Below are 27,958 nucleotides of genomic sequence, written 5' to 3'. Positions count from 1 at the left end.
TAGAGAGCAGTAACAATTCAAAGTAGTCTAAGCTAGTCCTGAAACTTGAAACACGTTGCTTTTTCAGTTTTAGTTATTTTTTGTATGACATACTAGACATGTTATGCACTAATTGACAATTTTCTAAGCAAACTATACTCAGAACTCTACTGAGTTGGTCTGTCTGGTTGTATGAAAATGCAGTTGTGGTATGTAAGTGAAGCTTGAATCGACAGTGATGCTCTAAAAGCTCTTGATGCACCGAATATTGTATGAGGGGTGCATCTTAATGTGGTTAATATTATTTGGAGAATTACTTTTTGTATTTACTTTTCAAAGAGAAAAGTAGAACAAAATTGACAGGTCTCTAAGAGAACAAATACATATTCAATATTCAAATAGCTCACAATATTCAATTTCTGCCTTCTGTCTGCCTTCTTTGTTTGCCTTTCTTTCTTTCTTTACAGTACAGTACTGATATTTTCCATTTGACTGTAATAGCACTGCAAGTCTCAGGCTCCACCAGTGCTGTTTACATATAATATAAAAAGTGTATTAGCATTTATTCAGATTTATTACTGTATTAAACAATACACTATTTTCAAGTGTTTGCAATCATTCACCAAGATGAGCAGAGATTACATGTAGAAAACGTTTGACTTTTATTTTTGGCGTAACATTGTCAACAATTTATCGGTATTCTATTTTAGAGGCTTAGTACATCTGGTCCTGGTTAGACTTGTTTCAGCCTCTTTCTCATGCACTACTCCTCCTCCTTAGGCCTTCATGCTTGGAAGGAGCAACAACCCCCCTGTCCCCTGGGTTTAGCTTGATGCAATGGATTGCCAACAACACGCTATGGCTACAAGGCCTCTGCTAATCACACTATTGATCCTGTAATTCCACCCATTTGAAACTCTTTACCTCGGTGGGCGGTATCAATGAATAAAGACTGAGTCTCTGTTTCTTCCCTCGTTCGTTGAAGCACCTGGTGTCTCTGGGGAGGTGATTGAGACCTGTGTGCCTTCTCCATATCACAGTCTTGCTCTCTTTTTAGTATTCAGCTGCCACAGACTGCACAGGAAAGTCTGCTGCGTTGAGAACAAACGCAAATGCAGAATGGCTAATCGACCTGCTTCCCTTTGACTGCTTCTTTGTGGAACTGTTGTGTTGTGTTGTGTTGTGTTGTGCTGTGTTGAGTGGTGTTGTGCTGTGTTGTGTTGGTTTTTTTGTTGTTGTGCAAGTAAAGATTGTCACATCAGTGCAAAGAACTGGGATGCAAGAGAGGAGAAGCCTTAGAATGTGAACTCTCACGGAATATCAATAGGCAAAGTAATGGCCTGGTTTTCGAGATGGCAGAGAAGGCTTTGGTCCATTGCATTCGTCATTTCAATAGCTGGGCCCGTAGAACAAAAACACATTATTGTCCCAACAGCTATCTTGTGATCACACAATGTCCCCTAGTAGTTGGTAGTAGTTGGTCTGTCATCTTGTCTGAATTAACTGTGACACACCTCCTTGACAATAATTATGCTTTACTACAACAGGAGCAAACTCAGCAATGCATGCCCTCCTAAGAAAAATCAGGCTGAAATTTACGACATTACTCTGCGTGTGCACCCTGCAATAGCGCAGATGGCACGAAGCAGCTAATGGTGGGTTTAATTTTTCTCAGCACTTTGCATCATATAACCCATGACCCTTTTACTGTAGATCTGCGAGGAGATGAGCTTGAATTCCCGGAGTCATAATGTAATGTTTTGTATGCCTTTTAATTAGACAAGCAGCATTAAAGAGAGAGAGGAGGAGGAATGGGAAGGAACCTTAATGCAGTGAGAGATGCCAAATTACTTATTTGTTTACATATTGTCCTTGAATAGATGTAGGTCTGAGGGCAGGCATTTTAGGATGAGAAGGACATGACAAGGAGGCCAGGGAGAGTATGGAAAAAAGAGAGAAAGAAAGTGGCATGGGATGAGACACAGAACGAGAAACAGAGATAGAGAGCTGAGGATTATAGAAATATGAATAACAGGAAAGAAAAAGAAGAAGAGGATTTACATAAAGTGTAGTTCTCGAATGGATTTACAGGGAAAGAGACTATATCTGATGGATTTGGAAGAGTGTATCAGTGGTTCCTAGAATATGTAGGTGAGCTCTGTGTAATGTTGATGCCGGGATAAAAGTATTAAATGAAATGAGCTAAAGTACTGTAGGCAGAGAAGAGCAGATGAAAAGGTGTCATTTAGAATGGGAAGAAGTGAATCGGTGGAACTAGAAATATGGTTTTCTCTCTCACTCCAAAAATAAAAGCCTAGAAGAGGCAGCATAACACATGTTATCTGGAAGGGATTTTAAATAAAGCAGCTCATGCAAAAAATGACAGATAAGATTATTTGACATGACCAGTGTCTATCTTCTTTAGAGTTTAACTCCAGTTTACAACTTGGGTCTATTGTTTGTAACTTTGGCCATCATTTCTATCAGTTATGATAAGACTGTACTCACCAAAGTAAGCGATATTGCTATGACATCTGATGGGGCAGAAACATAAGCGGTCAGATGATCACATAAACTGACAGTTTAGCCAGATTACCCAAACCAAATCTAAAATCTATCTAGGTAATTACATTTTCAAACATCTAAAATTTGGAGGCTAGAGCAAAAATCTGAAGTTTAGAGAAATACGCTTATTCGCAACCCGCAGAGACTCCAAGAAGTTACTCGTCCCAACCAAGAAATAGTCTGGCTCATAACCCACTGTAAAACAACAAATTGTCGTGTTTACACTTTGTGCTTTGTACGGATTAAACAAACAACATTTAACATTAATTAGTGAGCTCTAAAAGTGCTGGTAGGTGGATTTTGCCATCGTTGGACAGAGCCAGGCTAGCTGTTTCCCCCTTTTTCTAGTCACTGTGGTAAGCTAATTGAACTGGCTGCTCACTGTAGCTTCATATTTACTATACAGATATGAGAATGGTATCAATGTTCTTATCAGCCAAAAAGCATATAAAGGAGAAAGTGATTTGGATTGTGTGTTAATGTGGTAAATTCCGCCTTTCAGATTTACGCATTTAGCCCATGCAGGTGACAGCAAGGCAGCATGGTCACACCTGTTTTCCAAGGTCATGAAAGTGTACAACTTATTTCATGGGTCTATACTAAACCAAGTGTAACAGCTCCTTCTGCTTTTTTGACAGTGTGTTACTGACAGATTGAAATTCCATGACAAAATTTGCTCAGTACTTTAAATCAAGCCTTTGACTTTTCATCCATCCAGCTATTATTAGCTTCTGTAACTCACATGAACCTCTGGATGATGAGGGATTACCATTGTTCAGTCTCTCACTCTGTGGTTCATGTGCTGCTTCCTTTTCATTATGGTCCAAAGAGATAATACCACTCAACAAACCCTAACCGCCTATCCCTTCATTTGCTTTCATCATTATCGAAAGTAGTGATTGTGCTGCTGAGGCCCCCTCCCTTACTTGCCTTTAACTCACCCTCTTTCCCTGTTACAAGAGGCGTTCTTTGCACTCAGCCACAGGCCATTAAAGTTGTCCCACAGCAATAAGCCTTTGTCTGTGTGACCAAACAGTTGATGCTTGATAAGCGTAATCCTGGCCTGTGTTTTAGTCCCCTGAATGGTGCTGTGTGGGCTGCGAGGCCCTTCACAAAGCAACTAACACTAAATTGCTCACTCTTGCTTGCCTTTTGTCTCTGGATTTGTGAAACACTTTGAGCCGCTTTGCAGTTCTGAGGGCAATGGCCTCTGTGGGATGGAGTTTACTGAGGGCCATGTTTTGTAGCCGTACTGACCACACATAATCAGGATAGTTTATCTGTTTATTGCAAAAGTTGAATTGTGAATGTTTTTTCTAAGATACATATTTTAAAATGAAGTCTGGGTACAATTCATTGAGCTCAGCTTTTTATAATAGCATATATCACAACAACATACAGGCAAAAATAGTTCTTATCCAATTTTGTATATTACTCTAAAAATAAGCTGTCGGCTAATTTGTTTTTGACAAAAAAGGAGTGGAGACAGAGAGGACTGAATCGTGGAACAACGTCACAGCTAGTTTTCAGATTTAAAATTAAGTGATTAGGTTTCATGTACTAAGCCATTGTTTGACAGATAAACTCTGACTGAAATGTATGCTCTCTGCTGTGATACTGGATTGTACAAAAGGTGCAAATTTCTTCAGCCTTGCCCTTTTTCCTACCTTTCTCTTTTAAGATGGTCTTCAAAGCGATTTTCTTTCAGTTTTTCAAGTGTAAACATGTATCTTTCGGCCACTGCAGTTAACCACTGGGTTGTGGTTGGTTGGATGGAGAAGTGCGATGATGGTCCGGCTCCTGCTGGTAGCTGTACGTCTGGTGGAACAAAGGGAGTTGAGACTCTGAGTGTGTGTGTGTGTGTGTGGGGTCTCTTCCTTGAAGTTGGATAGAGCCCCCAAAAGAACCTCAACTGGAAAGGTGCGCGTGAGCATTTCTGATGTCATTAAGGTTGTTGCATATGTAGGTGAGGTATGCTGGGGATGACCAGTGGCCGAGTGTTTTTATGATTTGGTCTGGGATTCCTTGCCTGGACGCTGTAGAGGCGGTTGCGATGTGGAATGAATGCCCTGAGTATAGCTTGAGTTATGCCAGATCTGAGTAGGATCTGGCGGAAGTGGTGGTGGAACCAGAAGCGTGTGGCTACGTTTCCTGTTCTGTGATGAACAGAGGGTCTAGGGGGAAGCCTGGCTGCTCAGTCTTAAGTTCATGTAGGAAGGCTCGGATGACGAATTGGTGCTGGACTGAAATCAGGGTGAGCCTCCGCATGAATTGCATGATGTCTAGACGACGGGACCACCCTTTGTTAATGATGTCTATCACGGCTCTATTGTTGGAGTAGATGGTGATGGTCTTTTTGGACCATGTGTGCCCCCAAAAGATAGCTGCTATGATGACAGGGTACATTTCACAGATTGTGGAGGAAGGGGAGAGGGAAGAGAACTCCGGCGGCCATTCGGCTGAGAACCACCTGCTGCCGTAATAGCCACCGAAGCCGACGGAAAGGGCTGCATCTGTGAAGAGCTGGATGTCTTCTGGCTTTGTGATGTGGTCGTTGTAAAAGAAGGAGATGCCGTTCCAGGATGAGAGAAACTGGTGCCACAGTTTTAGCTCGGTTTTGCAAGCCTTGTCCACTGTGACGTGGCTGTGGAGAGATGCGACAGAGGAGGCTATAGAGAGGAGGTGTGACAAGAAGGATCGACTATGTGGGATGATATGGATGGTGTAGTTGAGGTGACTGGTCTTCCTCTCTTGTTGACTCCTTTAGGAAGAGGGCTGAGGGTGGTTGGCTGAATGTTGGCTAGTTTGGGGGGGGCAACAGGGCTTTGTTTTCGTGCCCCTGTGCGGGGCAAGGAAGTGGTGAGGGTGCATGCTGAGGCTGGATGGAAAGGTGCGCCTGACAGGTCGAGAGAGCAAAGATGCAGCAATACAGCTCTGGATCAAGACTACCCCAGTAAGTCCCCTAGTTGTACTGCTGCATGCGTCTGGCAGCTTGGGACGTGAAGAGGGTGTGGTAGGACTAGAACCTGCTGCTGCCGAACCACAAGGCCAGGTCTGTCATGGTTTTGGGTTTGTGTTCTGTTATTTCCTGTTATATTGAAATTTTTGCCTCTTTCCCTCAAGTGTTAGTTTTGCTTCCTGTCTTTGATTGTTTTCACCTGTGTCTTGATCAGTTTCACCTGTGTCTCATTAGTCTGTGTTCTTCCTTTGTTGTGTGTCAGATCATTGTACATTGTATCTCAGTCAAGCACCCTGGTTTGTTGTTCTCCTGGATTCTTTGTTCCCTTTTACTTTGCCTGTCTGTGGATTTTGACTGCCCACCGCTGGACTTGTATTTCTGTTTTGAAACTACTCCTAGATCATCCGTTTACCTTAGTGGTATAACTCCTCGGCTCTTGACTATCCTCTTAGCTATATTACCTGCATGTTATCAGAACGCATGACTAACTCTTTGCCTCCCTGTGCCCACTCGTGTCACCTGCCTCCTAGTTGCCCGCCGGCTTTCCAGGAGGACCTCACCACAGCACAGTAGGGGAAGAAGGGGGAAAAGGACAGGCAGAAGGAAATAAAGGGTTTTGGGTGAAAGCACCACCGAAGGTCACTGTGGTGGACGCAGTCTGTGTGGCTGTGGTGGCTGATGTTGAGGTAGGCAGAGCTGTAGTGGCTAAAGAAGATGGGATGGAAAAAGTAGGAGCAAGAGAAGAAGAAAGGATGCTGGGATGATGAGGGATGCATGTGCTCATGTTGCTAGTGAAGCCTGGGGTAAAATGGAGGAGAAATGAGACACAGGTGGAGCTGACCCCACAACCTGGCCCTGTGGGAGGGCTGATGTGAAGGGGTGAGCTTCGTCGGCCGTATGGTGCACTGTGATGTCATCGACGTTGCCCCGGACCCTGTGCTGGGAACCCGGAAGTGCTTGGGAAGCTCAGGGACGGAGAGTGGTGTTTTGCTGGGAGTCCATAAGCTGTTGGAAAAGTTTGGCTTTATTGTCGTAGTGGTGAAAAGTGATGTTTCGCTTTCGGAGCACTTGCTTCAGGTGATAGTGGGGTGAATGCGGGTCATGGTGGCTTCTCCTGTCGGATCTCGAGTGGGTCGGGGAGTGGCAACTGGAAGTGGCTGCGTCCCTTGAATGCCGAAGCCGGGATCTTCCCCTTGGAATTATCGGAGGATGAAAACCGGGATCGTAGTGGAACATTGATTGCTGAACGCAACCGAGGTTGCAGGAGAGGTTGGACGGTGGGAGATGGGAAAGACTCCGAGACTTTGGGAATTGGTTCATCTTCGTTGAACGGGTCACTGTTGGACAGGTTAAGAAGGAGCTTCTGGTCCATGTTTCAAGGTAAGCATTTTGTTTGTTGGCCAATCTGACGCAGGTCATGTGGCGACTGAGTCAAACGGGAAGTGAACTGATGAGGTGTGCTTAGGAACTTGTGAGCGGAATTGGATGAGTTCTAATCGAGGTCTCCCGAATGTAGTTATAAAACTTAATTTAATTGCATTAGCAATCAAATGGGAAGCAGCAAAGTTGGATTAATTGGCCTTCACTATGCAAAGCAGGTACAGTGTAACATGAATTCAATACCAAGGAGGGGAGGGGAGGAGCTGATGAGTGATTACAAAAACATTTCACTGCCTGCCCAAAGTTTAGCAAGAAATTATCTCATGGTAAGTGTTCTCTTTTTGTTCTAGTCATATAGAAACTCTTTTGTTTCAGTATGAGTTGACTCTGTCTGCAGTTGACAATGGCTAAAATGCCAATGCCTTGTTTTCTCTCTGTATGAGATGTCAGGATGTCAACATTCTTCACAATCACTCACTTCCCATTTGTGCAGATTCAAGCCCAGCTAATGCATCCTATGTGTCCCCTCTGGGCTCCCATACATCAGCCCTTAACCCATGGGAGAGGTTCAGGAAGGAGGGATAATTTATTATTGAAATGTCTAAAGGGGTGAGGTGAGGTGGGGGTTCTTAAGGGATTTTTTTTCTGAATACAGTGAATCTGCAGTAGTACATTTGGGTTAATGTGGCTGACAGAGATCCACCAGACAGAGAGAGAGAATCCCACTGTGGAATATGAAACCAATAGTGTGGACTTCTTTGCTGAGAAAATATGGTGGTCAAATATGAACATTTGAGTTAAAAACAAACATATCTGCTACCTATCTGCATTTTAGGGCACCAATATGTACATTGGCCACTTTTTAAAGGTGAAATGAGTTATTATTATCATTATTATTATCTAAATAAATCTAATCTTGGATACAAATGCAGAATAATTCACCACTGTAGATACCATGGTAATTGTTCCATTCTGATTTATCACCATTCTGCATGAGAGCTTAGCACCACATCTTTCTTTTTCAAACAAAAACATATCTGCAGTCGAACATAATATAGATGACGTAAACATTCATAGTCCATGCAGTGCACCACTACACTGTCACCGGTGAACAAACAGTCTGTTGTGTGATCAACGAGCTTGTGTTGGAAATCATAGCACAGCTTCAGCCCATGCAGTCCAAAACTACCTCATATATCTGGAAAATGCCTGCAATAACCGAATGCTATGAATAATGTACAGTGTACAGTATACAATAAATAAGCAATGAGTTTCTTTTGACCAGTCTTGTGTGTCTCTCAAATAGCCTTGGTTATTTCAAAAGGTTGCACATTCATCAAAGGTGCTGGCAGAACAAAAAAGGTCAAGGTTGATGTTTTCCTTCTTTTTTTTTGACCCATCAGACAGATAATGGAAAACAGATAACTGGATACATATTGTACAATACAAAATCACCTGTCTTAAACAGGGAATGGATAACAGCTGTACTTGGCGTGTGAAAATGGATAGCAGATGTATCACTATGCTCTTCCAAATATCATTAGGTTGCAGACAAAAACATGAAAACATGAAATCAGCGGCACATCAGGAAAAAACAAAACCAAAAAGCGCCTTAAAAACTAGGTCTGTTGTTGATTTATCATAAACTATGAACAACAAAAAGCTAAATCCAGTCAAAGTGGAAACAGGCTTTGGCATGGTTGGGGTGTCATACAAAACTTTCAGATAGTTGGCTTTGGTTGGACTTTTTTTGAGGAATCTGGTGCATATTTGTTGATGGATTTTTGTTTTGGAGTTCCTAATTGGTTAAAATGTCTGAAATGCTGAGCATAATTATTACAGATTTTGTTTAGGTTAGTTAAACAGTGCCAAGTACCAAAATATATTGGAAGTGCACAGTGATATGGTAGATACCTAACTGTATAATTTTAAACACACAAATATAATATCAGTATGGAAAATATACTGGAATTTTTCTCTTAGGGTCAGTTAACCCATCATACTCCATGCAAGTGTTTAGCTGATTCTTACTAAAAAAATGTGGCTGTCTGGTTAAACTGCTGGCACTTCGACTTAATTGTCAGTGAAAAATCTTTTGTTCATTACAATGGCAGTATAGCCTCACAGGACCTAGGTTCCCGGTGAAGCAGCCTTGTAGTTTTGTGAAAATATAACTCAATGGATGCAACAGAGAGTCATGTTTTCAGCCTGCTTATTGCGCTGTCAGACACCCCCAGTGTGTCTCAGGCTTTCAGGCCCTCTACAAAGACTGTAACCTCGGAGAGCTCACCAATGTTTTGCATCATCTTTTCCCTCTAGTGTCTGTTCCCTTTAAGGTATTTCTGAATTAAAACTTCTTAAAATGTTATGGCTATAGTGTCTTGGGGTGATTTGTCTCAGATGGTTGCACTCTGGAGCATTACAGAGTAAATCTGAACCAGGTCACTAAGAAACACTGCCACACACACACACAGACATGCACAAACTCATGTATAGGACCTTTGTAAAGAGCTTATTTCCAAAAAAGAATAATTAAAAGCCTTCTATGCCATTAGTGGTATAACCATTTTACCCAGTCTGAAAAAAGCTTGAGTTTGTGCTGACCTTTAGACCTAACCCTCTCTTTATTCACTGTTCTGATTCACAGAAAAAGTAGCTGTGTCTTACTTCCGATATTCCAAAATGTCTCCATCTCTCTTTTTTTCACATCAGTGGGAATTTGAAAATATTCACATATTCAGTCTGTGATAGTCTGAAGTATAGACACCCACATATTTACAGAGACTTTGTATTTAAAGTTTGTCAGACCATAAACCATCTGCTGTCTTTTTGTCCCTTCCAGCAGTTTCGACACTTGGACACTATGACAATGCAGAATTTATAAAGATCCACAGCCTCCATAATCAGATGATTCACAGTTTCCATGGTAAATCATTGACCAGTTGTCCACTTGGGGCATTAAGCATTTAGTGTTCAACAAAATAGCTTTTACTGAAATGAACAGCTTCAGGTCTCTGTCAAACCAACAGAGCATGAAGATTTGAACGAGATGTAACACAACATCTGCCATATAATGGATGCTGTAATTCAAAATGCCCCACAACATACATTTTTTAATATGAATGCCCCCCATTTGGACTCAGGCTCCTACTAACCTTGGCAGTGGTACTGACATGCTTTATACACTGAGATAGTGTGGACATTTTCTGCTGGACTGCCCAACAACTGGAGGGAACTTGAAAATCCAAATATATCAATAGTCACATCCTGCATGATTCAAAGTCTGCAGCATCACTTGTGAAAAAAAGGCCAAATTGCCAAATGGTGATGTTAATGAATATTAAATGGATGCTTAATGTGTCTACAAATACAAGTCCAACTTTAGTGTACAAGCAATACGCCTATTTTGAAACAAATAACTCCCAATTTTGATAAATAGTGTCAGTGAATGCTATTGCTTTTTATCAATGCTAGCGGCTTGGCTCTAGGGATCGCAATGTCTGTAGGTCGTCGGTCTGTCTGTCGGCTATCATCGGACGACGATTCAGCCTCTGGGGGCAGCGGCCAATGTTTCGTGGGCTTCCAGTTCTGTTAGCCAAGATTTCCTCTTTCGTGCACTGGTCATTGTTTACAGTCTGATTAGCAATCTCTGAACCGATCTGTGAAAATTTGAATGCAGATAAATTTTAAAACAGCTAATAAAAAGCTAATCTCTAGGGTTACGATAAAAAGCTACGTCGTCGTCAGATGATAGCAGATGGTCCCCAAGATTGCACTTCGGTGTGTTCTTCCTCTTTTGCTCTGCACACGGACTGTTTACCTGCATGCAACCAAAGCCCAAACCAAACGTGATTGGTCAATACTACTCGGACTACAAACTGAGGACAAATAGAAACCAGAATGCTTCCGATACCAAAATCTTGTCCCTTGCCTGCATAATCTGAATTCACATGCAGATATCTGTTTGTAGAGATTACTCTGGTCTAGACTGAAATACCTCAGCAACTATTAAAAGGATTGCCATGAAATTTGGTTCAGATATTCATGTTGTCCAGATAATGCGTCCTAATGACTTTCGTGATCCCCTGACATTTCCTTTAGTGCCACCAATGGGTTATAGGTTTTCACCCCAACATCTACCTGACGGATTGGCATTAGATTGGATTGGATTTTGTACAGACATTTATGGTTCCCAGAGGATGAATCCTACTTTTCATCTAACACCAACATGAGGATGGATTGCTATGGAATTTGGTGCAGACATTCATGTTCCCATTAGAATGAATTGTAACTTTGTGATCTCTCAACTTTTCATTTAGAGCCATTATCAGATCAAAATATTAATTTGTCCAAACTAATGTTATTCCTAGCAGCCTCAGCTATAATTAACAAATGCTGGCATGATAGCATGCTAAAGATGAACATGGTAAACATTATACCTGCTAAAATAAGCATGCACCCATGACCATGCTGATATTAGCATTTAACACAAAACACCACTGTACTTAAGAACAGCCTCACAGAGCAACTAGCATGGCTGTAGACTTTTAGTCTTGTTTTTATATTTCTAGGCTGTTGTTGACAGCTGACAGTGACTCTTTCTGTTTAATGGTCCTCATACGTACCTTTAAATGAAGGTCACCCTAATATGTTCGGATTGAGATCATTCCCATCCAAGGCAACTACACCAACTCTTTGCCCACTTGGTTATTTTAAGAGGTTATTAATGAATGGCTGCACACTTCAGTGTAGATTCAAGAAGATGAGCATTGTACAAAATGTGTCAGTTTGCATGGAAAGTCACACACAACTCACACACAACTCTCTTTCAATTACCCTAAATACATGTGACTCTTGCTGCTAGATATTCAGTTCCACACCCCACTATCTACACTGTGCTGGAAAGAAATGTTTTTAGTGAAAATAAGATTTTCAGTGTAGACAAGTATGTACTGTATTTTATTATGTGAATTCCAGCTATATTCCTTAAAAATCTGAGGTCACAGTTAAGCTGAGGATGAGAGGGAGAAAGTTAAGCAGATGCGCTGTGACCTCCTGGGCTCTGGAGAACTCTACTTCTTATTCTCCCAGGGTTTACTGAGGGAGAACTGTAACAGTTTCTATTCTGATAGGAAGCAAGTGTGTGGACCGAAGGGCAAAATCAACTAAAATGGTTTGATCTCCCCACCAGCTGATTTACATTTGTGGAACACAGTCCTAATCTGCCCATTTATAACCACCAAATAAAGGAACAGAGACAGAGAGAGAGACTGACCTGAAGCCAATTAAGTCCAATGTTGTGTATATCCCAGCCTCTGTGTTTCTCTATCCCTCTTATCTTTTGGCTGTCTCTCTTTATTCCTGTCTTTGCCTCCTTGTCTGTCTCTCTGTCTCTTTCAACATCTGTCCCATCACTTTCTGTTGAACTGACTCTCCTCTCTCCATCTCGCTCCCCCTCCATCTGTCATTCTCTGTTCTCATCTCCCTGAAGGGTCTCATCTTATCTCTGAGATAAGCTGAACTGCCATAGAAATGCATTGGTCTTCATCTCTGTCTATATTCCTCCCTTCTGGGTTTATGGAGGCACATTTGGGAGGATGGATGCAGTTTAATGAAGCATTCACTGTGTGCATGTGTCTGAGTGTGTGTGTGTGTGTGGCACCAAATCACTTTTTACTTCCATGGCATGGATACTCAAAAAATGAAGGGAGACGCACCTCCTGCACACTTGACAACATTATAAACCTCCATGGTCTCTGAACCATGAGGCCCCTTTGGACTCGACATCAAATAGTTTCCTGTTCAAGGAATTTATTAAGAACTTCTAGATATCCCTTGTGTGTTTACCTTGTGAGATATAATATGCCCAAAAACATGCTGCACATCCAAAGTGTAAAAATTCATTTAAATTACCTATTACTTTGTTGCTGTCCTCTGCATAAATAAGAGGGAAAATATAATTTCCTATTTTGTTGGCTGTATTCCTGCATACTGTAAGATCTCCTCATTCATCACCTCACTCTCTCTTACATACTCAACACACACGCACACACACACACACACGCACGTACACGCACACGTACACGCACACGGACACGCGCACACACACACACACACACACACACACACACACACTCTATCACTGCCTTTGTCCACCCCACTGACACAGGTGGTCCACTCCTCACCTCATGAGAAGCCCGCCTGGCCCTACTGCCTGTGCGATCTCCCATGAGCCTCTCTGTTACAATTCTGAGCGAGACGGGAAGGAACTACAGTTCAAAACCTGATCTGTTCTGTTCAGCTCCTGCGCGCTGCCATCTGGCTGCCCGGCATTGCATGGCATTACGATGATGCGTGCAGATGTAGGGGAAATCTGTTTGCCTCCAATGCAGGTTGTTTGGTTTATAAGGATGGCAGACTGGCAGATGTTAATTGTATGCATGCATGCAAATACAGAGCAGTATATGTAATATTCCTGCTTCTCCAGTAGTGTATTTTTCATCAGGTGAAGGCCTCAGCCAACGGCGTGATGTGTGTGTGTGTGTGTGTGTGTGTGTGTTATGATTTATTGGTGAACGGCTGTGTGTTGTTGCTGAATCTGCAACTGTGCTACAGTGCCAGCACTGATCTTCATAACAACATGTTGTTCTCTGTTAGCAACAGGGACACAGGAGAGCAGGAATGAGTGGAAAAGGAAAGCAGAGAATGAGAGTGTTTCTTTACCTTAAAAATGATGCAGTGATTACATATGGATTTGTGTGTCTGTGTGTGTTAACCAGAGAGACAGCGCAAAGGAAAGAGAAAGTATGCAGACACTGTTGTCTGACCCTGATCTTGGTTTAATGCATTCCTTCTGGTACTAGAAACAATAAGTATGTGTGAGAGCTATTTTATTGAACACAACTTGACGTTTACAGTACTTTATACACAAAGACAAACCTAGATTTAGATGAAGTGTACTGCCATGCTTTCTAAAACACTGCAGAGGCTAGGACTGTGGTTTCTTTTATCTTGTCTTAATAATGTTATAAGCACTCATAAGACCTTTATTTACTACATGACATCGCTTACACAGTGTGGGTATTATTAGTACTCAAGCTATTTATTACTACACTTCCCTAAAGTTGGGGGATTTGTGAGAGACAGAAGAACAGTCACAATCGATGCAGCAGAAACCAAGATTTTCTCACGTTTGGTCCCTGGTGTCCTATCCTTTCCACAACAAAACTCAGTAGTGTCTCAAGCCTCAAGGCTGACATGACCTTGATGACATCATCTGGGTTACTGTCTCAGATTGACAAAAAATCCTCCAAAGCCACATCAACCATTATACAGCTGTTTTCACAGGCTGTGTAGTACTCCTCACGGCCACCTTAAATATCCACTGGCATATTTTTAAAATTCCAGAAATGCAGTTGGAAAATGTTCCGTGAACAAATAAAATAATTTGCAGCTCAGCTGGGGGCTTTGCTTACAGTACATGTCCTACAGATGGCAAGGCAAGGATTTTTTTTTTAATCTTCTTTTGCAAATTGTATACACAAAGCCAATTCAAAGTGCTTTACACAAAACATAAAAAAAATTAAAGATGACAGCCCATGTCCCTTAGGACAAAGGAACAGAAGTTTCAGCGCGAAAGCCTTCCTCCATGCCCGAAATGCCACCTACTTTGGCTAGCTGACAAATTCAGCTTCAACGCCATTTTAGCCTCAGGCTGAACCTCAAACCCCTTGAGCTCAACATCTTTGCATTCTTCTATATTAGTTTTTCCTAGACATCTTTAAGTTTTTCTTTTCCTCACCTAAAGTCCGCTCACAATTGAACCTTTTTCTTAAACAAGCCTTTGAGTGCCTCAGTGTTAAAGTGAAGAGTCATTTCATTTTGACTTCTATTTTTTTATACCACTAAGCCTCACGATTTTTATAGCACACTCTTTCCTTTTGAAAGTTTTCATCTGGCCAACGGAATTACTCAAGCCTAGCTTAAGAAGTTAGTGTAGCCAGATACATTTTACTTGACATCCAGCCAACTTTGAAAGTGACTTTCTGAAAGAAGCCTGCTCAACATCTGTGTTCTAACACAACAAAGGTTAGAACTGAAGAAGCTTTAAATCCTACATCTCCCTGAGGACTGTGTAAGCAACGTCTTGGCCCGGACCTTTGCCGTCGGTCCTGAAACAAAACTGCCAGGCCTCCTAGGAGACCTCATCTGCTCAGTGACCAACTGCTTTCAAGGAGTCACCCGGGAGCGTAACCTGCAGCTGGGCTGCTAAACGACGCAGCCTAAGTCACAGGCAGACAGGCCTGCACCTCCCGCTCCCATGACTGACTTATCCCGGCACAAACTTTGAGACCGGACCACAGCCTGGGAATGCCGGAAAGCCAGCGGGAATGTCTTGTCTCTGCCAGGGCTTTAAAACAGAAGGCTTAACCATGGTTTTTGCTGTGATAAAGAGTTGGTGTCGAATAAAATAAATTCATTTTCTTTTAGATGAGTTGATTGCTCCAGCATTATGTTAGCGTTTCCCAGTTTGTTTTAAACAACACCTCTGACTACAAACCTGACTGTGCAGCCACAGCAGTTGGTGTTAAGAAACTTTAATGGTTTACGGATTTGCTTCTGTAAAGGCCAGGTAGAATTTTCTTGAGCTCTTAGAAAAGATTGAATGGGCAGCTATGCTTTTACTCTGCATCATGGCCAAGGCACAAATAGAATTCACATGATGTTGAGTCTGCTGAAATCAATAAACAGTAACCCAAGGATGGATGGTGAGCTGTTATGGACATAAAACAAAGAGCCAGTTGTATTGGCACAGCCATCCATACTACTCTGCTAACGCTCTGTCGACTGGAGAGAGATATTTTTCTACACTTTCTACCTTTATTTTGGTGGTGTTCTATTGGTGTTCTTGCCTGCTATGAAAGCAAGCTGAGTAATGTTAGTGCTCTCAGAGTTTTCAGCATCAGAAGATTTCTTGAAAATGCTTTGTTTCCTTTTCAAACCTCCTCCTTTTGAGGAAGTTTCATGGACAGTGTTTATGCATTACACTGCAGAGGCTAAGACATTTGCAGTGTAACTTGGAAACAAGAAAAGTATGTTGGTGTATAAGCAAGTGCAGTGGCACATATTATACCCAGTTGATAATTGATACAGTACTCCTCTAACCTGTATGGATACACTGCTGATATTAAATGTAAATGATCCTGTCTTCAAAAAAAGTTGATTCTCTAAAAGAAAGTTGTCGAAGTACCTTTAAGCAGTGCTTTTTATAAAACCCCTGAATCAACTGAGTCTTTGTAATGTAGCCGGTGCAGTGGATAAATGTAGTGCTTCATTCACTCAAAAAAAAATTTAATAGTAATAATCCAGACAGCAATTTACGATTACACTGAAACAATTTCTGGGAGACAGGGTTGTTTAGTTTTGGTTCGTCATCTGTATGGTTAACTTCCAATTTTTCTCACTAGCTCACGGTGGCAGGAATTTGTGCTGTCAGACATCGTTTTCTGCTCAACCATATACTGAGACCGTCCATGTAATTTGTTCAACTAGCTTTAAAGAAACCTATGTTTGTTTTCAGTGCCATGTAGGAAGTAGTGTGAGTTTGTTATAGCACAGCAAAAAGTAAGGGAGGTGAGGTCAGGGAACTGGATGGTTGCACAAGCTTTCAACACTAGAGACCTGCGTTTTTTACCAACAGACATTCTGTCTATTTGTTTTTTTTTAACCATGAAATAATTCATTTTTCTAACCTTTTCTAAGTGCTTCGAAGGCCCAGTGAAACAGCAGTTGGAACGTTTTCAGCTTCCATAACATGGCTTACTTATGAGTAAAATAGAACACGTGGACATGGTATATAGCTTTGAGTTTGAGTTGATCAAAACTTAGCAAAAGAGAGTTGTAGAGGGATATGGAGCTGTAGAGGTCTGTTCACTTCAACCCACACCTCTTTCATCTACGTTGTTAAATCAGGAGGAGGAGGACAGGAAGGAATTAATTAATTAGATGTCAGCCGCGCTCATTTACAAATGTAAGCAAAGTGTTTGCCATCTGATATCCAAACGCATACTTTTGGCCCATGATATTGCTCTGCTAACAACTACAATCCACGGTCAAGTGTGGATTTATATGATGGGAGGGGTTAGCTGGTCACCCAAATCATATTGATTGAATAATAATTTATAGTTACGCTCCTGAGTGAAAAAGAAAATGGAGTAAGGTATTTAAATATTAAAAAAAAAAAAAACGTTTTTTTAAAACATATATTTTACATATACCAAGACATAACACAACAATAAATGCAGGGACAGGGAATAAAAAGTTGGAATTTGTTGAATTTGTTTGATGCAGAGGACATTGCATGGTGTGTTGAGATTGTTTTTAGGGCTGTATGTCTGCTCCTCTCTGAAAGTCTCTGAAAGCTACAGTTACCAAGAAAGTCCTTCTATGCATCACAATGTAACTTTCAAACTTTATCTTCAAGTATGTTTCAGCCTTGGGTGAATAAGTGTTGTTTTTATGATCGACCAGCCACATAGTTGGTAGATAATGTCTCAAAAGGCAGATAAGTTATCAAGGTCAAAGAAAATACTCAAATATCTCGTTGAAAGATAAATGTAAAATGTAGTAAGATTATTGGTTTAAACAAAAAAATGAAGCTACTTCCAGCCACTTCTTGCACACACAGTTCTTTTGCCTACAGCTTCATTCATATAGTATCTTCTGATGCTATACTGCAAATGCTCTACAAAAAATCATGCCAGATGAGACCTTTGATGGAAGTGAATGTATTGATTTTTAATAAGAGACTTCTGCAGCTTTTAAGATATTGCTTTCACAATCATAATCAATTAGAGCATCAGAATTGAGCCATTAAGCTGAGTGTTGCTTTACACCTACATTTTCATCATTTGGCATTTTGATGATAATGGAGTAAACTATCTTGGGCACTATTTCAGAGTCTTCCCTAAGTGCTCAACTGACAAGAAGTGTGCTAACTGAAGTATATTTTATGGTTCATTTCATATCATTTTTGTGCTCATAAGCTGCTCTGACAACTTGCTTTGCGTAAGAGAGCGCTGAATATACTTGAGAAAACATGAAAAATAAGAATATAAAGTCTTTGTGAGCAATTCTTCAAGTTGTCAGCAGAAATTCCTATTAGAGCATGCACGCAATGTGAAGAAGCGATGCAAGTTAATTTCCTACAATGGGATGCTCTGTGCCCGCTTTCCATCCTCAGTTTGGATCAGTACATGTTATTGTAAATCACTCACAGTCATCAGAATATGTGTTGTGACTAGCTTACATCCTGTTCAAAATTGTTAATGAAGATTAAAAGAAGAAAAATAAATAAAACAGCAACAAGGAAATACAGTTTAGGTCTTGTTAAGTCAAAGAAGAGAGGGTTTGAAAAGATCACAATCATAATCTCTACCTGGATTGTGTTCAGATGCAACGTTTTTTTGAGTAAATGAAGCGCTACATTTATGTACTGCACCAGAGTTACAGGGAGGTGGTTGAGGTCCTGAGTCCCATCTATGGTTATGTTTAGGCAACAAAAGCACTTTAGTTAAGGTTAGAGAAAGATTGTGGTTTCGGTTAAATGTTGACTAACATGTCGTGTCTCGTGCTTTAAGTCACTGCAGACTTTTTCTGTATTAAACCAAACCATGATCTCTCCCTAACCTTAACCAAAGTGCTTTTGATGCCTAAACATCACCATAAAATGTTTTATAATGCTGTAGTCTCTACGTGCGGCTATTGTATTTGTCACAATGTCCGCCTCTCTGTCCCCGTCTTCAGCCACATCTCCACTTTCCCAGGCCCCTTCAGCACTATTCTTTACCTGTCCACTAGATGACTTTTCTCCTGTCATTCCAGACCCTGCCACTCCCATCTGCCCTCAATCACCTCATTCCCCTCACCTAATGATGTAAATGGCTCTAAGTTTCTTTCTTTTTCGCCACTTAAGAATCTACTCCTTAGGATTTGTATGTGTTCAGTGAGCTGATAAAAAACATTGGAAAACATTAGAAAAATGCTATTTATTTTGAACTCACATGAACACATCTATGCTTTCAATTAATGTATTCTTCATTATATTTTATGTTTTTCCTAGAAGGAGATACTCAGTGTTCTGGGCCAGTTTCCCAAAAGCATCTTAAGGGTAAGATTATCCAAGTTCATATTCTTTCAATAGGGCTATGATCATCTTAGCATTAGGATGCTTTTGGGAAACGAAGTGCAAGTAGCTCTTAGAGAAATTTCTTGTGAAGTGAAAAAGGACTATACAATTTTATTGTTTTTAAGAATTTTGTTTACTGAATATTTCTGTTTTTGAGCAGCTGTCCTTGTAAAGCTAAATGATATGTTTGTAGTGAAGAAGAGCTGAGTTCACCTGATGTCCAGCTTAATGAAAATGGCATTGCAATGAGCAAATGTTATGTCATTTAGCCTCAACAGTATTGCTTTTTTTACTTGCTACACTGTGGATAAACTGTAAATATTTGCTTTTAACTACCAATGCCTTTAGCTTTCGAGGGCAAAACTGTCTACACCTGTTTCATTTTAGATAAATGTGTGGGAAAATGTATATCAGTAAGGGCAGGATTTGATTACCAAAAGAAGAAAAGTGAGATTTAGAGTAAGCCCAATATATGTTAGTATGTGAAAGACATACATTTATTCTAACATACACTGTCACTAATGTTTTAGTGAGAGACCAATTTAGTGTTTTTTTTTTTAATGCAATGACATTTCTACAAGTATGGACTCCTACAGAGAAGTCATGCCTTTACAATCATGTGATCAGTTAATCTGTGTCCGTGTCTGCCTGTGTGGTGCAGGAGCAGCCAGATCTGTGCATTCCCGGCACTGGTCAAAGTGATTGAAGCTGGCATTCCAGCATCTGGTTAATGTGAACTATGTGCCAACTAGCCAATGCCAACATGTGTATCACGCCAATGTCCCTCCCTGTTGAGGGTTTTCATAATTTTGCTGAAATTTCATAATTTCAAAAACACATTGACTAACCTGATAATCAGACTGAACTGCCATTTTGTTTAACTTCATTCATTCAGCCTGACATTGTGTTTATATTAACCGATTCCTTTTTCAGGATGGTAGCGTGGGGGTCATGGGTTGGGGAAATGTTTGTTTAGTTTTGCCCCATCTAGTTAGTAGCCACCACTGTCATTTTCAGTTAACATGGAATCTGTGTTAGTGGTTGCTATGGGAGCAGTTCATGTTTTCACAACAATCTAATACATTTTAAGATTTTATTTCTGTAAATTGACTTAAAACTCCCTGTTCAGCTGCAACAATGTCATCCATGCTTGTTGCCATTTTTCTGTTATTTTAAATGGATGTAGCTAAGTGGCCAACAGGCTATGCAGGGAAATGATGTCCGAATTCCAAGTCGGAAACTCAGGCAAGATTCGTCTAGCCCAAGTTAGCCGACATAAACACACCCGACATCACAGCAGTAAGCAGAATGACTTTTAGATATTTTTTTTTACTATATGTAGTGTTTGTGAAACGTGCTGCAATAGCTTTGTAGTTGCCATTTCCATTGCAATTCAGTTGATTTGTGCTTGATAGACGTCTTTGCAAGCATGCCTAGCGGCATTAGCCTAGTCCTCGTCTCTTTTAAAGTGTGCTAATATGTTGCATGTACATGGCCCTCCATTGAACATGATTGCCCATGCATGCTCTAGGTGGCTAGATAAAGGGTATAAAATAACAGAATGTTGTAAAATCAAATTCTGTTTGTTACAGTATTTGCAGACAGGAACATGAATCTGTTTCTGGATGAAGGCAGAACACAACTACTTAACAAGCCCTCTACCAGGCATCGTCTGACCCTACCTCCTACTACCTTGATGGTCAGGGTCCAAATACATGTACTTGGTGAGTCAAATGTTTGCACGATTCCCTGTGTCACTCCCTTTGCTGTTATGTTTTCATGCATCATTAAAGAGTACAAACATATCTATTAAAGTACCCAGTCCCCTAAAATGTCAGACCTTGACTTTACTGACTTGCATCTGTGCTAAGTTTGTCACTAGAGAGGTGTTTTCACATTCCTCTGCTGAATGGAGAGATATCTGTACACTTCTAAAATCTGAGATTCAAATGTACTCCAGGCAAGCTAGATTTGGTACGCCACAAATTTGAAAGCCAATCGCAATGCCACCATCAAAGAAACCTGTAACCTCCAGCACAGAGCTGTACTTGTCAGTACAGAGAGGAGAACTTTGCCCTAAGTTAGTGTAGTGAAAGGTTTGACAGCAAACATGGTAGAGTGTGCAGTTTTTGAATGTAAACCAGACCCTGGAGCTTCCTTCCATTATCTACTAACATTACATTATAAAAATGTGAACACACTGTAACATCGTAGCAGATATTATTGTATGTTTCACAACCACTAACGCTGTGTCAGCCACTGCCAGTTACAAGCTAACAAGCTAACAAACAACATAAACAAATAAAAGATGCACTACTACACTTACCATTCTGATACATCTGCTAGTCGTTGATTTTGGTGCTCAATAGACTCCTCATTTAGGTCTGACTGTGGCTCAAACATGTATGGCTGTATCTCTCCGATGTTTCCTCTAACTCTAGCCATGACGCACACTGCTCTATCATCATGGATGTATGTCTCTCACCCACATCCATGCTCTCACCAGCACCGGTCCATAACACGCAACCTAGTGGTGGTGAGCAGGGCATTCAAAGATCCAGAATTTCTCAATGAGGGAGAAAGAGTAAATGTACTTCTAGCACTACTTTTTTTCTCTTTTTACGTCTCATAACCATATTAAATTAAATATGAATCATAGCAGAGTATTTTTACATGCTTTAAAACGGGTCTGACTTTAAAAAGTTAACTAATAACTTGTAAAATAATTGCACAAACAGTTATTTCTGTGCCATCAACATCATCTGACCAGCTGTTTATATGTTTATTTAGGGTTGGAGGCTGGCAACATGAATGAAGAAGCAGGATACGCAGAACAGGGAGACGACGAGATGCCCTGTACAAGTGCAGCCAGTGCACCGCTACCCCCGCAACAGCGGTGCAGTTTTAACAGAGAGCAAACTCTCTTTCTCATTGATCTAATGAGGCAGAAGCTGGAAGCAGAGGGAGGTGAGCTACCTAAAAACTTAGCAGAATTGAATGCCAGGGTGAAGATGGGCAAGGGTTTAAAGAAGGTAATGTGAGAAGGACATGGCTACCAAGCTGTCTGACCACTTTAAGCTGAGTTTTGAGCCCGATAGAGTTGCCCAAAAATGGGCAACCCTCGAGGAAGCTTACAAAAAAGTAAAAAACAATAACCATAAAACATGCATGCAATGCATTTCCAATACTATGACGTGATGGGGGAGTTCTTGGGAGGTCACCACGATGTTGAATTCCCTGTCGTTGGTACTGCAGTTGACATGGAGATTCGGAGACCCGGGGCCTATGCTACTTCTCTCTTTCCGTTATCTGGCTTCGCTATCACACGACGCTGGTTATCAACTCGGTAAGTCAACCCAGGTTTTCCCAATCCAGCCATGAGCATGTTCACATAAAAGGAGCGGTGTTTGCAGCATATGACCAATCACAAACATGCACAGTCTGCTGGTAGCAGAGCGGCATATTTTACAAACGAAGAGCAAACTATAATATCAGACAAATACGAAGAATTGAAACACATAATCTAAAAAATAGGCTAAAAGCTACACAGCTGCAGCTGCCAAATGCAGCAAGGATAGCTGGCAAAAAATCACCGACTATGTGAATGTGTAAATTAATTAATAGGCTTATAATATCACTGCTCCATCATTAGGGGATGACATCTGACTAGAATTACAATTATAATGATAATAATAACGTTTATTTGTAAAGCACTTATCAAAACCAGCATTTCAAAGTGCTTTACACATAAAACACAACAATAAAATACACAGTGAATAAACAGGGACATAGGGAATAAAAGAGGAATAAAACTTAAACACAATGGATGATTAAAAACCATAAATAAAAACAGCAAGGATAAAATGTAAAGACAATGGGTGAATTAAAACTTAAAACAGAGCAGTGCAAGACTTAAGTGCAGCTTCAAGAATAAAGTATAATGTAACTCAATACTTAAGAATTAAAATAAACCTAAAAATTTTAATAAAAAATATAGGAAGGTAGGAAGATTGGTGTTTTCTATTAAATTAATGTGTTGCTTAGATGTTTTCTTATGGTGCGTATGATAATTTTAGGCTTATTCTTGGAGCTGCAACCCAAGCGGTGTGAAACAGACTTGGGAGCAAATAAAAGATTAATATGAAAACAAAATTTAAAGCGGTAAGTAGGCTTACTTTCATATCTAAGTAAAACAAGTACAAGGCTTTAGTGCTTCAATCAGTGTCTGTTGTAGGATGATTTCGGTATACTAACGCACAACGGTTTTGTCGGTCTCTGAACACTCTTGCCCTCCTAAGAGACCCTCTCACGATCCGTGCACCAAGCTTTTGTTTTTTAATTATTTTTTTTATTCCATGCACTGAGCTCTGCAGGATCATCTATGAATGGTTATGCCATTTTCCAAGAGAAATGATTGGTCAGTAGCCAATATAGGCGGTGCTTTTATACGAGTTGATTGTTATCGCCAACATCAACCTGCTCCGGAGCAGGTTAGGTGTTCAGCATAACTTACCATGGTGATCTACACCGGTAATAAGTGAACCACCATCATATGACTGAAAACCCAGGGTTAAACCCAAAGTTACCTCGCTTACCCCAAATCCTGCTTTGTAGTATAGGCGTCTGATCTGCTATCACTGACAAGAGACAGCCCCCCCAGCCCCATGCACTGTAAGAAGGAATCGATCAGAGGGAAGTGGCCTTCTGAAGTTTCTAGGTGAATCTGTGGCTGCAAACCAGGACATGAGGAGATGCTATACCAGACAAGGGCTCCCCTGTAGTCCTTTAAGGATATGATGAAATGTTACCTAGAGAAGAATTAGTTTCGCTTTTGATGAGTGGAGTTATACTTTATTTACTTTCTGGTAAACGTTTACTGTACCAGTAGGTACATGTTGTAATTGTTACTGGCTGTCATTGTTTTGCTCTATGACAGTGTTTTTCTTTCACTACAAATAGGCAGTAATACCCAACTGCACCTTAAGCTGTGGTTTACAGTGAAGGAGAAAGACTAAGAAAAGTCCACTACAAGTAAAAGTCCTCCTGCATTCAAACCTTACTAAAGCAGAAGTATATAAATTGTATTATCAGCAAAATGTATTTACAGTACTTAAAGTAAGAGTACTCATAGAGCAGTAAAATGTCCCTGTCAGTGTTGTCAAAGGTATATTTGTAATGATTAGAAACAGTTTACATTGAAAATGTAATCATATAAAGAGTTCAGTGTTTCATAATCAAGTCTGCATGACCTACACATTGTCATCATCCTTGCAGATGGTCTTCACATACTTCAGAGGAGCCTGTACACAGATTGTGTAGGATGCAAGCTGCCATGATGACCATGACAACAATGTCAAGCCATGTGTCACTCTACTCCACTTACACTGAACTCTTCTAAAAGTCTGCTCCACTATCCCTCGGCTTATCCGTAAATTACAGACCTGTTCCTCAGCTGTCAGGGATCCATTGTCACGCTATGGTGTCACAACAAAGTGGTAGGCATTGCCAATGTAAGTGCTGTCACCCAACAGCTGGTAGTCTCCCATCTTCTCCTCCCAGGTGCTGTAAAAGTTGGAGGACCACAGCATCCTGGCATCATGCACCTTCCCTGGTGGTCCTACAAAGATCCCCTGGAATCTTCTTCTCTCATCAACTATCCCCTGTGGGAGGACAGAATAGAAACCCTTCCTGTTCAGGTAATCACCGCCTCTGATGATGGGCCTTTGGATCTTGACATAACAGCCATCAATTGCACCTATGATGCCATTAATGCAACAGACCCTGGTAAAAGCTGCAGCAGATGCTCTCTTCTCACAGTGATTGGGCCAGGCGATGGAAGAGGACGTGAGTGAGCAGAGTGTTTTTTAAAACCCATTTCTATGTGTCATTTTCCAACCGACTACTTGTAAGAAGAACTTCTCACTTTTCAAACCTCCTGAGTAGTATGCAGAGTAAAATACTTTGAGACATTTTTTTTAAAAACTCATAGAACAAGAGACAGGGAAGAGAAAAGTATGTTTGAAAGATGCTGCTTAATCAGAAGCACACTGCTTGAAGGAAGGAGTAGAGGGATGTCTAACAGCACAGGCTTGTGTTGCAAGGGTTGTCTACACTTCCTTCCTCCTGGATGATCTGAGCTGTAATGACTTTGGACTCTGCACTGAGTTGTAACACTGAATAATGAGGTGAGAAATTAAGTCAGGGTTGAGGGGTAAGTGTTGACATTGTTGACATTTCATGTCAGTGAGTTCACAAACACCAAAGACACCACTTAGAGCCTTGTGACTCTTGATGTATCAGAGATTTGGTGCTTACACAAACATGTGGAAGCTGATTCTGGGCTTCAGTCTCTGTCAGGTTTGTATTATATGTATATATACAACCTTCAAACCCACATAGAAGTTTATTGGAAAATGGTGGTTTCATACAAAATGTACATATAAGGTTATCACAAAAAAATGTGTAATTATTAATTCATGTTGTCAATTTATTTAGATTATTCAATTAACTGTTTCGCTATAAGATGAACAATGCCTATCACAAGCTTCCAGAGCCCAGGGTAATGTCTTCAAATGGCTTGTTTTGTCTGATAAACAGTCCAAAACCCAGAGAGATTCAGTTTACTATCATGTTAGACAAGGAAAAGCAGCAAATCCTCATTTTTGAGAAGTTGAAACAATGAAATGTTTGCCATTTTTGGACAAATGATTAACCAAATAATTACACTTTTTCAAATAATTGATAATCAACTGATTGCCTCAGCACTGTTTAAATTAGGAAATATAACATACTGTAGTAATAATGAATTACCCATGCTATATTTTGCTGTGGTAATTGACCATCAATGTGGAAAAAATATGATGGCTACAAACATGAAAAATTAATTACCAAATAAAACATCAGAAATGCCATGTATAAACACTGATTTTGACCCCAAATTTCCCTGAGTGCCCTTCCACAATATTTCCTGAAAAACAGTCTGCTCTCCATGAGATAATGTTATTATCACTGCATCCCTTAGTAAAAAGTTGTTTATTCCGTTAATTACCATTCCTTTTTTATGCTGCACTATAGCCGTGGGGGCTATCTGGCACATGCAGCCGAGCAGAGCCTGTAAAACCCCTTCTGGAAGATTCATAAAAGTATAAACCATAGGCAACTCCTCCTGAGGGCCTCTTTATGGGTCTGTGTCTTTCAGGAAGTGTTAAAATGTAAATTATGGAGGATTTTACACTTCTCAGTGACAGCCTGGGGAACAGTGACAGGCAGACCCAGGGTGGATCCCTATCTTGGCAACAGTTTCCAATAATCTATTTCTGCAATTGCCAATGGCCAGGATATACCTAAGGTATGGTAACATAAAAGCCACAGGACTGCAATAAAAGAGGCACACCTTTTCAAGTATAAGTCACTGTATGAAGATAGAAAACAAAACTAATTTAGTCTCTGGAGAGTTTACAAAGCCTCTGTGGGAGAAGATGCTCATTTTTTATATCTTTGCAATGGCAGCTCCATAATCTCACAAGTACATTTATAGGCTTTAACAAAGCCATAACACTCAGTTAGATTGCCTGGCTTGTCAATGAGTAGAATGACTGACTTAGTTTAGAAAGTGCTTTTCACTGAACAGTTGTGATGTTGGTGAGTGAAAATTAAAGTCCCCCCAGAGATGCAGAACCAGTTATCAGTGGGGAAAAAAAGCAATCAGCCAGCTGCTCTCACACTGTAAATGAGGGAAATCGTTAAAGTAAAATGTCTCATGTATCTATCTAAAGGACTAAGACCAGGTGTTCCCAGCTACTGTATGTTTCTGGGTGCTACACTAACTAAGAAAAACAAACATGTATAACAACAAAACATACATAAATATTACATTTACATTTTTCTATAGGACATGCCACTAAATCTTTTTTTTTGTTTTTAGGGATGAATTCATGTAATACATGTATGTTCATGTATTTTAGAAGAAAAATATTGTGCATTTCACTTTATACGATATAGGCTAATGTGTGTTTATTTTAGTTGACATATTTTGTGTTATTTTCAAACTTATAAATGTGCCTTTTTGCATAATAAACTGTCGCCATGGGCTAAGTTCTTGAAAACCTCACTGCATGAGTAGAAGCACCACTTTAAGAGCTGTGAGGTGTGAAGTATGGCATAGTAATATGTCTTTTTCTACATCTGGTCACATTTGTGTCAGAGAATGGCTCTTTCAGGTCAGGGCCATGTATTTGAGTCATTTAGCACCTCCTTTGTGAATAGGAACTGTAGTGAAGCAGAATTCACTGTCCACTTGCCTTCTCATCTCATTTCAAATAAAACATCTTGGTCTTACTAATGGCAATCACCATGGTTGGAAAAAAATGTTAAATTACAACAGTGCTAATGTATAACAATTTAATTCTCAATATTCCCACCTGCAAACTTCCAGCCAATTCATATTCTACTCCTGTGAGCAAAGGTTATGCCTAAGAAACATATCCCCGCTTTGATGAATCTTTGATTTTGTGTTATCTTCTGAGTCAACAACAAAAAAGTCTTTCATTAACGGAGGTGAGCCAAGGGTGGGAAGGGGAGATGGAGGGATGGATAGAAGATTACACAGCTGTAGATTTAAACACACACTTTTAACACGGAGCAGCCAAACAGGAGAGGAAGAGAGGAAACCTCAAGAAGATGAAGAGATCTTTGAAGTGACACTCAGGACTTCTTTGAAGCTGTTCATTTGTCCAGAAGCAAAGATGGGTCTGTACTGTGTGTTTGGATTTGGCCTCACAATTTCACCTTTGATGACAAAGTATACAACATAGCAGTGTCGATTCAGAGCAATGTAGATGTACTGTATGTGTCCTTCCAGAGAGCCGTTAAAATGTTAAAACAAAATG

General features: G+C 40.5%; 1 protein-coding gene across 1 annotated transcript; it reads left to right on the top strand.

Moving 5' to 3' along the window:
* Positions 1–20,248: 20,248 nt before the first annotated feature.
* On the top strand, positions 20,249–27,192 carry LOC122882950. The gene is made up of 4 exons (XM_044210943.1): positions 20,249–20,369; positions 20,663–20,794; positions 21,861–22,037; positions 24,630–27,192. Exons 1-4 carry the CDS (start codon positions 20,285–20,287, stop codon positions 24,920–24,922), a joined length of 687 nt encoding a protein of 228 aa, XP_044066878.1. The 5' UTR covers positions 20,249–20,284; the 3' UTR covers positions 24,923–27,192.
* Positions 27,193–27,958: the final 766 nt, after the last annotated feature.

Source organism: Siniperca chuatsi, linkage group LG2, assembly GCF_020085105.1.
Source record: "Siniperca chuatsi isolate FFG_IHB_CAS linkage group LG2, ASM2008510v1, whole genome shotgun sequence".
Lineage (NCBI taxonomy): Eukaryota > Metazoa > Chordata > Actinopteri > Centrarchiformes > Sinipercidae > Siniperca > Siniperca chuatsi.
This window is presented reverse-complemented; position numbering and strand designations above follow the sequence as displayed.

Coding starts and splice junctions, on each gene's coding strand:
- LOC122882950 (XM_044210943.1), top strand. CDS start 20,285: ATGATGTCCGAATTCCAAGTCGGAAACTCAGGCAAGATTCGTCTAGCC. Junction 20,795..21,860: donor GGTCCAAATACATGTACTTG/GTGAGTCAAATG, acceptor ATGTTTATTTAG/GGTTGGAGGCTGGCAACATG. Junction 22,038..24,629: donor GAAGCTGGAAGCAGAGGGAG/GTGAGCTACCTA, acceptor TTCTCCTCCCAG/GTGCTGTAAAAGTTGGAGGA.